At 40.2% G+C, this 11,467-nt stretch overlaps 1 protein-coding gene across 4 annotated transcripts in view; it reads left to right on the top strand.

Annotated features, from left to right (window-relative positions):
- Window positions 1–1,928: 1,928 nt before the first annotated feature.
- Window positions 1,929–11,467, top strand: part of OSBPL9 (oxysterol binding protein like 9) — a 176,755-nt gene continuing 167,216 nt past the window's right edge. For 2 of the 4 annotated variants that reach the window (XM_024119634.3, XM_024119635.3), the window contains exon 1: window positions 1,929–2,093. In XM_024119634.3, the coding sequence (XP_023975402.2) occupies window positions 1,929–2,093 (165 nt within the window). The remainder of the gene's footprint in view (window positions 2,094–11,467) is intronic. The other 2 variants (XM_028489401.1, XM_028489400.1) reach the window with 1 other exon arrangement.

The following is an 11,467-nucleotide window of genomic DNA, read 5'->3' as shown; positions in this document are numbered from 1 at the left end:
ATTTCAAACTATATTACAAAGATATAGTAATCAAAACAGTATGACACTGGCATAAAAACAGATATATAGATCAGTGGAACAGAATCAAGAGCACAGAAATAAACCCATGCATATACAGTCAACTAATATTTGACATGGGAGCCAAGAATTCTCATTCAGTGAGGGAAAGGTAGTCTTTGCAATAAATGGTGCTGGGAAAATTCATATGAAGAAGAATAAAACTAGACCTTTTTTAAACCACTCACAACAATTAACTCAAAATGGATTAAAGACTTAATTGTAAGACCTGAAACCATAAAACTTCTAGAAAAAAACAGGGGAAAGCTTCTTGAAATAGGTCTGGGCAATGATTTCTTTGGATATGACACCACCTAAAGCACAAAGCAGCAAAAGCAAAAAAAAAAAAAAACAAGTGGGACCACATCAAACTAAAAGTTGGTCAAAATATTAAAACTTCTGGTTGTGAGATATATAAGTTCTGGGAATGTAGTGTAAAGCATGGTGACTATAGTTAACTATACTGTATTGTATATTTGAGAGTTGCTAAGAGAGTAGATCTTAAAAGTTCTCATCACAAGAAAAAAAATTATGGGGTGAGGTGATGGATGTTAACTAAACGTAGCATGGTAATCATTTCACAATATACACATATATCAAATCATGTACATCTTAAATTTACACAATGTTATATGTCAATTATATCTCAATAAAACTGAGAAAAAAGATAGCAAGCAGATCAAGCATAATAAATTTGATCTTACTTTAGCTCTTCACCCAACTTGATTAGCTAGCAAGCAGGTTCTCTGTTTAGCTCCCTCAGTGATATTCTTTTTCCTAGAGCTTCTGCTATCAGCAAAGAGGAGGGATTCACAGCACAGTACCTGAATATACAAAATACTTTTAAGTGCAAAAAATTAGAAATTTAAAAATTAAAGACAAAGAAAACCTCTTCCTTGATCTCACAGCCACTTCTAGCTAATGCCCTGCTTCTTAGTTCCCTTTTTCTTACCCTTCACATCTCAATTTAAATGCCATTTCCTGAGGCACCACTCACAGACACCTAATATAAAGTAGCTACCCATTGGCTTCCTATTACATCAGCTTACTTAAATTCTCTGCAAGGCATTCATCACTATTAGATATTTTTCTTGTTTACTTGTTTAGTGTCTGCTTTCCATAACAGAATTTAAGCTCTTAGCAAGGAACCTTTCTGTCTCCTTCAGCGTTGCATTCCCAGGACCTCAGACATTGTCTCAATATGTAGGACAATACTTCCATTGTCCTTATAGGCTCTACGTGATTTCCCCTTACTTTCTGACCTTATCTCCAACTACTTTCTGCTCCACTCACAATGAACAATCTGCTGTTCCTTTGCCAGCCTCCCTCCTTCCCTTTCTTTAGGTCTTTGCTCAAAAGTTACTTTCTCATTCAGGTCTTCTCTGTTTGGGAACTTAAAATTGTAGCCCCTACTCTCTGCTTCTTTCCTTGCTTAATTTTTCTCCAAATTACCAAATTGTAACATACTGTATAATTTACTATTTATTTTATTTCCTGTTCGCATCATGAAGTCTCTGCTGAATCCCCAAAGCCTAAGAGTATCTAGCACACACAAAAAAAGTATTTATTAAATGAATGGGTTTGTGAAATGATTGCTTAAATGAATATCAGATGTGAAATCTTTTGGATGTGTAAGGTATCATCATGGGCAGTAAAATTATTTATGTTAATAAATAATCTTAACAGCAGTAGTCATGCTTGAGTTCTTCACATCTCAGGTATGGAGTCCTACACACAACAGGCTCCCCATAAAATCGTTTTTTGAGTTTGATAGCTGGGGATATGGGTCAGCGAGTCCACCAGGGCGAGGAGCCGCTTGTCCCGCCCTGGCCCCGCCCCTGCCCGCGACGGCCACGCCCACCGCATGCCGAATGCCTTATAGGCGATTGACGTCAGGCAATTTGTTGTCATTGGCGGCTCCCAAGATGGCGTCCATCATGGAAGGGCCGCTGAGTAAATGGACTAACGTAATGAAGGGCTGGCAGTACCGTTGGTTCGTGCTGGACTACAATGCAGGGCTGCTCTCCTATTACACAGTAAGTCCTCGGAGGCAAAGCCCCGAGCGCCTCGGGGGTTGCGATCCCTGGGTGGAGGTGGGGACCGGGCGTTTTGGTAGCCGGGAAGAGGTTGCTAGGCTGGGGGTGCAGCCGTACGGGAGGGCTCCCTCGTGAGGGAGGGTTTTACGTCCCTGATAGCCAATGAGGGTGAAAGAGATGCTGGCTCAGCCAGTAAGCAGGTACCGGCTGTATGATTTATGGGCTGGGGGCGACCCGTGTTTCTTAGGGTCGGGTGTTTGTTGCGGGGGTGGAGCGGGGTGCTGTTGTAGGTGAGTGGGTGGTTGTAGTCATGGCTTGAGGGGTTCGGTTGCGCGGTCCGTGCGGTTTCCCCGTGTTAATCATGGATTTGATATTGTCCCCCCAGGCCCTGTAGACGGCCGCGCCCCTTATCTTCCCTCCAGGGATTGAGGAGCGCTGCTTTCTTAGAGCAGTGGTCTGACGAGCTTGGCCGGGTCCTGAAGTGACTTGCCTTCGCAGGTCTGCCCAAGTTGAGCGTCTCTTTTCACAGGACTCCCGCCTCCATTCCGCGGGAGGCGAGCGTGACCGACGCCTTAACTTTTGAGAGCGGAGGATTTCCTACACAGGAGTCTCTTGTTAGCGAAGAGAGACTGCATAGTGCGATGTCTCCTGAAAGTTATATTCCGGGAAGGGCTGAGTTAAGGGCTTCAGTGTCGTTAAACACGAATCAGTGGCCGTGGGAAGGTCCATGAATTGCTATGAATCTTATGTTCTGACTATCCCTCCACCCCCGACGCATTAGAAATGGAAGGTGGGTGGAATTAGAGAAATTACTTTCCAAAGTACTGTCTCTGAATGGTGTCTAGTTAATAATAGCCAATGAGAGGGAAGAAGCCTCTTAAAAGAACAAAACAGAATGTCCTGAAGGCTTTGGAAAATAATAGAAGACAGAAGGAAAAAAATTATTATTATGGAAGGAGGGTTAATGTCAATGAGAGAAATGGGGACGCTAGTATTTTTTCGTTAATTTAAACAATATTTATTGAGCGCCTACTACATGTTAATTGTTATTGCTTTAGGCTAGGGGTGGGTGGGTGTGTGCACACGCGTAAGAATCAACAGAGATCAATATATTCACCATTCCTTTTCTCTGGAGCTTATCTTCTAATCTAGTGGTTCCCTTAATTCATTTTACTCACTATAACTCTGAGGGGTAGGTATTCATTATCCCCATTTTACAGTTTTGGAATCTGAGGCTCCAGGCTTTTAAGCAGTTTGCTCAAGATAACAGAGCTAGCAGTAAGCAGTGTTATCAGGGCTCTAAATAACTGGCTTTTTTACTTTTTCCATTACACTTCACTTTCACTACAGGAAGGAGAAAAATGCAATCTTTGAGTTACTAAAGGCAAGCCTGCAGGAGTAACAAGTATAACTTTCAACATCAACTTCCTTTCTTTACATAATTTTTAAAGGGAAAAAAAAAGACCAAACCTGAATGAGGTTTAAATACATTGTTCAAGATTATCTTTAGGTAGCCATGAAAGAGAGGCAAATGAACATTGCATCCTGAAAACTCTGGAATTATGAAATCCCATAGTTCAGATAAATGAAGAGTAATATTGGGTTTCAGTAGAAGTGATAATCAGAAAATCCTTCTGAACCTTTCCAGCCTATTCAAGGTAGAGTAATTTCAGTGAGTGGCACTATGGAATGAAGTTACTCTACAAATCCCAACTTTGTGTGGGTCTGAATCTAGGGTCACACTGGAGAGGCCCCAAGCTGGGGTTCTTGGGAACTCCTAGCGCAGACAGAATCTTCTTTTTTTCCTGTTTTTCTTCCTTTGTCATATCGTTTTTCTGCCTCCTTGCCCTTTTAGTTTCTGAATATCTTGACAAATCTCTCCTTGTCTTACTGGCTAAATACGGTTTTTTAAATTATACTTCTTCCTTGCCACCCTCCCCCCCATTACTTATCCTCCCTTCTGAGATTAGACTATAAAAACATCATCCCTGCCAGCAGGAGGTATCATATTTCTCACTAATGGATATTTAGAAGCTTTTTTTCTTGTTCTTTGGTGTTAAAGTATTTGCTTGCAGAGAAACCACAGAGAAATATTGTAAAATAAAATGATCTTGTGAAAATAAAATGATACTCAATCCCAAATTAGAGGAGGTCCAGTAAAGATGGGAAAAGGCTAGATATTCACTTAAAGAGAAAGTAGGAGACATTGAATGTTGGCAGTGAATTCTGTACACTTGGACATTGTTTCAGTACATTAGGATTTGGAAGGATGAAGGTACATCTTGATGATTTGCATGTGGCTGTTAACTTGGAGCTGCATCTTCTAGGAGGAGTATCTGAATTAGTTGCACACCATTTTTTTTTTTTTTTTTTTTTTTTTGGGGTACGGGGGCCTCTCACTGCTGTGGCCTCTCCCGGCGGGGGGCACAGGCTCCGGGCGCGCAGCCGCTCCGCGGCATGCGGGATCCTCCCGGACCGGGGCACGAACCCGCGTCCCCTGCATCGGCAGGCGGACTTCCAACCACTGCGCCACCAGGGAAGCCCCGGTTGCACAGCATTTTAAGCAGAGCAGTAAATAGCAAGTTACTCTATTCCTTGTTTCCAAAATCACTCGGGCTTTGGTCTGGCTCTGTGGTTGCAGGCCTATTCTAGGGTGGCCGTGAAAACCCTGGACTAAATTAAATTGGCCTTGTTTTAGAGTCAGCCTGTACCAAGAACTGATATTGGGATAATCTCAGGGTTGGAAAGGATCACAGCAATTGCTGTGAACTAAATAGATCACCCAAACCTCACCTTAGCCTGGATCTTCTCTTCTGGACCTGGGCCCAGACCCAAACCTATCTTCTGGGAATGGATGGTCTTTTTACTTTACATTTCTTTTATTTTCATAATATGTAAATTTTCGGTTTTTGAAAAAGAGTTTAGTATATTATTCTGACCAATACAGGAACAGAGAAACTGATAACCTTCTTTAGAAAAGTAGAATTAGGCAATCTTTTCAGCTCAAGCTCAGTCTTTAAATTATTAGAAACAATTATTCATTCAGCAAGCATTTATCTGGGACTTTTTAATAGGCACTTTACTATATATGTTGGAGGTACAAGCACGAAGGAGAGAGTCCCTTCCATCTAGGAACTCACAATCTAGCAGAGCAGACAGCTAAACATAATTTCAAAGCAGTATGGTAAATTCTATAATAGAAGTAAGAATAGACTGCTTTGGGCACATTGCCTAAAAAAGGCTAGAGAGACATTTGAGCCGAGACTTAAAGGTAGAAGAGACGAAGGGCATTTCAGGCAGTGGGAAATATGTACAAATTGGGAAACTTGAGAACATAAAATGCATTAAGATACTGAGAATTTCTGAGCAGCTTTAGTGTAAAGGTGTGTAGGGAGATAACAGGAGATTGAGTCCAGAAGGTATTTGGAGCCATAGGTCAGGCATGGAGATGAAGATCTGTTAGATTATAGCACAGAATTTGTTGAATTTTTATTAGGTGAGATGCCCAGGGAGGGCTAAGGATATAAATTTGGGAACACTGTGTGGACAGCCAACTGTTTAGGTGAATCATGATCACAAAGAAAGACAAGAAAGGAAAGAAAATTGAGGGAGACATAGATATGTGATATAGATATAGATTATGTGAGATATAGATATGTGAGGAGTTGGAAGGTTAGAAAGTTAGTGGAGGTCATGCCTTTTGTAAATTTATCAGATGTTTATTGATTATGTACTATGTGCCAGGCACTATGCTAAGAAGAAGGGTTAAAATGGTAAATAAGATGGATATTGTCCATAGTCTTATGATACCTAGAGTCTACTGCCGTGTACATCAGGTAAGAGCTGTGATAAGGGAAGCATAGGATTTTGGGAGGTGCAGAGGTGGGTAACTTGACTCTGTCTTGGAGGGTCAGAAAAGGTTTCCTAGGAGAAGTAGGTTTGCTGTTACCTGAATGGTGAATAGAGATTAGCCATGTGAGCAGAGAGAGAAAACTGCTTGAGATAGAGGGAAGAAATGTTTTCTGAGGAGACAAGAGTAAGGAGCTTGTTAGTCCTGGAGTTTGGGCTGTGTGGTGGACAATGGTGAGATGAGCTGGAGAGAGAAGCAGGGGCCCGATAATGAAAGTCTTTCTTGATCAACCATGCTAAGGAATTTGGACTTTACACCCCAGGGCAGTGGAAAGTCATTTAAGTGTTGTAAGCACTTTTTGTTACAGAAAAAAAGTTTTATTATAGAAAATTTCTTTCCAACATACACAAAAGAGGATAGTAAAATGAATTCCTGTCATCCAGCTTGTACAATATCAACATATGGCCAACCTTGTCTTATTAATACTCCCAATAGCTCCTTCCTAGCCCACTGGATTACTTTATTTTTATTTTTTTATTTATTATTTTTTTTGTGGTACTTGGGCCTCTCACTGTTGTGGCCTCTCCCGTTGCGGAGCACAGGCTCCGGACGCGCAGGCTCAGCGGTCATGGCTCACGGGCCCAGCCGCTCCACGGCATGTGGGATCCTCCCAAACCGGGGCACGAACCCGTGTCCCCTGCATCGGCAGGTGGATTCTCAACCACTGTGCCACCAGGGAAGCCCCACTGGATTACTTTAAAGCAGATCCCAGAACTCATTATTTCATTTGTGATTATTTCAGTATGTATTACTAAATGTTAAGGTCTCTCTCTTAAAAAAATGTTATCACAATACCATTATTACAACTAAATAATAATAATTATTTATTAATATTTTCAACTATCCAGTCAGTGTTGAATTTCCTTGATTTTTTTTCTCAAACACCTCTCCCTCACCAGTTGGTTTATTTGAGTCAGGATTCCAAATAAGATCCACACATAAAACTGAGTCTCTTTTAGTCTATAGGTCCTCCTTCCTCTTTTTTTCTTTGTCATTCATTTGCTTTTTTTTTAATTAAAAAATTGTTTTTGGTTTCATTGGGTCTTAATTGCTGCACACAGGCTCTCCCTAGTTGCGGCAAGCAGAGGCTACTCTTTGCTCGGGCCTCTCATTGCGGTGGCTTCTCTTGTTACAGAGCCAGGCTCTAGGTGCTCAGGCTTTAGTGGCAGCACGGGGGCTCAGTAGCTGCGGCATTCAGGCCCAGTACTTGTGGCACGCGGGCTCTAGGGCATGTGGGCTTCGGTAGTTGTGAGGCGTGGGCTCTAGAGCTCAGGCTCAGTAGTGGTGCACGGGCTTAGTTGCTCCGTGGCATGTGGGATCTTCCCGGACCAGGGCTTGAACCCGTGTCCCCTGCATTAGCAGGCAGATTCTTAACCACTGTGCCACCAGGGAAGTCCTGCCATTCATTGGTTGAAGACAGCAAATTATTCTGTAGATTTTCTACATTCTGGATTTTGCTGATAATATTCTTGTGATATGTTTATACATGTTCCTTTGTCCTCCGTGTTTCCTATAAACTTATAATTAGAGATAGAAGCTTAACTTTTTTTTTTCCTTTGGGCAGGAATACTTTGTAGGTGGAACATATTACAGCTATCTCCCGCTTTTTGAGAGTTTGCTTTACCCCACTTCACTTTTAGGAAAGACCTATATTAGTACCTGTTTTTGCTAACCAGAAGAAATCCAAAGAGGATTTTTGCTTTTATGGAAAATAGGTGAAAAGCAAAAATAGCATTCAGAGGTTTTTTTTTGCAGTGAGCTGTTATAGAGGCAGTGAGCACCCCAAAGCAGCAAGAGTGGCGCCAATAAGCTCCTTCCCTGGGAACTACACAGCATCAAGCTGCCATAGCTTTGAACTGTGTCTGTGAGCATCTTTGCTTTATCTTGATTTATTTTGTGCATCCGTTAGAAAGATGTGTCCTAAGGTTATTGCTTCTTTGCTTTATGCCATTTCAGGAAGGTTTCATAGGAACACTCTACTTTCAGGTAACAGGGGAAACCTGTACATCAAGTGGCACATGTTGCCTGGTTGTCTCTCTGTGATTTTTAAAATTGATCAATAGGTTCAGGTAAAATTTATATTCTTTAAAGAATACTATGGTTACAGAAAAATAATGAAGTCATATTGACAGGATTTCAGTGACTGATTGGATGTGAGTGAAAGGGGAGGAGGAGTCTGATGAAATCCAGGTTTTTAGATTTCCTTTGATGAATGATGATAGGAAGGATAAGAAGTATAGGTTGGGGTGGGAAAGGTGGTTGCTTTGGGGCATGCTGAAATTGATGTAAAGATATCGTGTAATCTGGAACTTAGGAAAAAAATCTGGGTTACAGGTAAATATTAGCTTTACACAAATGGAGAGTTGAGAGAGTGAGTGGGAATAATAGAGAGCTTTGAAGAGAACATTGAGAAACACCGTTGGATTAGATATCTATTGCTTGGTTACAAATTACCCACAATTTTAGCCACTTAAAACAACAAATATTTATTATTGCATAGTTTCTGTGGCTCAGAACTTTGGGAGTGACTTAGCTAGGTGGTTCTGCCTCAGAGTCTCTCATGAAGTTGCAGTCAAGACATTGGCTAGGTTTGCAGTCACCTGAAAGGCTTGACTGGAGTTGGAGGATTTGCTTCCAAGATGACTCACAATCACGGCTGTTGGCAGAAAGCCTTAGTTCCTTGCTGGCTGTTGGAAGGTGGCCTCAGTTCCTCACCAGCCAGCCTCTCCGTTAGGCTACATGAGTGTCATCATGATAAAGCATCTGCCTTCACTCAGAAGGAGTAATCCAAGTGAGAGCCAGGAGGAAGCCAAAGTGCTTAGTATGACCTGGTCTGCGGACATCACTTCTGACTTATTCTGTTCATTAGAAACGAATCATTAAGTTCAGCTCATGCTCATGGGGGTGGGAATTTTAGGCATGGGCAGGAGAATTAGGCTCTACCTTTTGAAAGGAGTGTCAAAGAATTTGTGGAGGGATTTTAAGCCATCACAATCATATTTAAGGGATTGGCAGAGAAAAGAGACTGCACAGGAGAGTGAAAAGGGACAGCCAGAGGTATCAGAGAAAAACCAGAAGAATGTGGCAGTCAAGGTGGGAATAGTGAGTTGGCTTGAGTACTACTGAGAGAATTGAATAGATGAAATCTTAAAAATATCCATTGGATTGATCAATTTGAACATCACTGATGCCCTCAAAGAGAGAAGTTTCCATGGAGTCATGGGTATGGAAGCCAGATTAGAGTGGTTTGAAGAGTAAATAGGAGGTAAGAAGTGGAGAAAATGAGTGTAGATTACTCAAGATGTTTCATTGTGAAAGAGGCAGAGAAGAATATGGAATTGAGGGGAAGGGGTTTCTAAGGTAGGAGTATGCTTAAATGTTGTAGGGATGGGAAGCAGGGTCCATGTTAAAAATGAGAGTAGAGTCAAGATTTAAGGAATGTAGTAAACATTTAGATCAATGGCCGTGGGAACTGGAAAAAGGAATAACTAGGGACATGTTGAAGATTAATCAGGTTGTATAAGGAACTTATTGAGATTATAAAATATGATTTGTTTAGTCATTACCCATAAATATTTAACACTCTTTCTTGATTTGTATTGTTTTTATAACATTTTGGAGAGAATGTTAGAAATAGTGAGTTAGTAAGTTATCAGGGCCACTCAAGGTAGTCTTTGTAAAAGGAATCATTAGAGAAATAATATGTTCTTTGCTGTTAACATGCTGACTGAAAGAGACTCATAGTGACTTTGAATTTCAAAACCATTGGTAATCTAAACACATTTAAGTGTTATTTGATAGTCCTTAGCAATGTCTGGAAGGTGATTAAAAAAAAATCTAATTCTTGGATTTTAGGTTTTTGAAAAGCTTAAGTATATGTGTTTCTCTTGCAAAGATGTAAAGGAGGGAGTCTCAGATTCTCCTAGAAAGATATCAGCACCACTCACATCAAACAATTAAAAATGAATTTATACTTTTCAAAATAAACTGTTTTTGAATATATCAAATATGATTTTTATTAAGCTTATATGGTACATAATAATAGTCCAAATCTTAATACAGTAGTTTTAGAATTGTAAAAGGAACAGAAGAAAAATTGTATCTAATCTAAATGTCCTGAAAAGAAAAGAAAGAAGCCTCCTAAGAGGGTAAGTAGTACCAGTGGGAAGAAGTATATGGAAATTTTATATCTTTTGCTTTCCTTGAATACTCTTGTCAGCCTTGATTTTTCCCTGTTCTAATACTCTTGAGCCTTGCTCATATAATTCTTTTGGGTGTTGAATCATTTACATCTGTTATAATTAACTAGTCATATCTCTGGTACATCCTTTGTACAGTAAGCTTGTAAACTCTTTGATAGTAGTACTAAGCATTATAATTTTCAAGCCCTATAATGTGGCACATCATTCTCATAGTGAATGGAATGTCCAAGGCCCTGCAAACTAGGCTTAGAGATGAGATATAGAAGGTTGTTTTGGAGTTGTTGCTTATATACCCTTGTAAATTGTGCAGAATATACTGATAGCAAATATGTATGTTTCTGTGGCTTATGTAAAACCTTATTGAGCTTATATTTATAACAGTGGCTTTTGTTTAATCATCCAGAGCCTGTAGAACTGTGTGGGATCTTTTGCTTAGTGTGTTATATCAGACAAACAGTCAGTTCTTGCTTTTGTTGCAGGCACTTTTGTTGATGGTAATAATTTGTAGAAGGATGGAAAGTAGAGTTGTTCTTAAAATATGCCACTCTTATATGTGGCAATTGTCATAGGATTAGATTTTCAACTAGTTACATAATTCCAATCAAAGCTAGCTACAACAATGCTCAAGTGATTTAGATGAAGGATTTATTTCCTTTTACTGCTTGTAGAGAAAAACAAATGGCTAGCCCAGTCTTTTTCTTCTCATTTACTTTATTGTACAGGATAATCTTCTTAGACTAGTTTAGACTTCCTTAAAAAAAAAAAAAGAATCTACTTTTTTTGTTTGTTTGTTTTTTTATACTGCAGGCTCTTATTAGTCATCAATATTATACACATCAGTGTGTATCACCCAATTCAGCACACCACCATCCCCACCCCACCGTGGTTTTCCCCCTTTGGTGTCCATACATTTGTTCTCTACATCTGTGTCTCAACTTCTGCCCTGCAAACTGGTTCATCTGTACCATTTTTCTAGGTTCCACATTCATGCGTTAATATATGATATTTGTTTTTCTCTTTCTGACTTACTTCACTCGGTATGACGGTCTCTAGATCCATCCACGTCTCAACAAATGACTCAATTTCGTTCCTCTTTATGGCTGAGTAATATTCCATTGTATATATATACCACAACTTCTTTATCCACTCGTCTGTCGATGGGCATTTAGGCATTTGTAAATAGTGCTGCAATGAACATTGGGGTGCATGTGTCTTTTTGAATTATGGTTTTCTCTGGGTATATTCCCAGTAGTGGGATTGCT

This window comes from Physeter macrocephalus, chromosome 4 (genome assembly GCF_002837175.3).
Source record: "Physeter macrocephalus isolate SW-GA chromosome 4, ASM283717v5, whole genome shotgun sequence".
Lineage (NCBI taxonomy): Eukaryota > Metazoa > Chordata > Mammalia > Artiodactyla > Physeteridae > Physeter > Physeter macrocephalus.
This window is presented reverse-complemented; position numbering and strand designations above follow the sequence as displayed.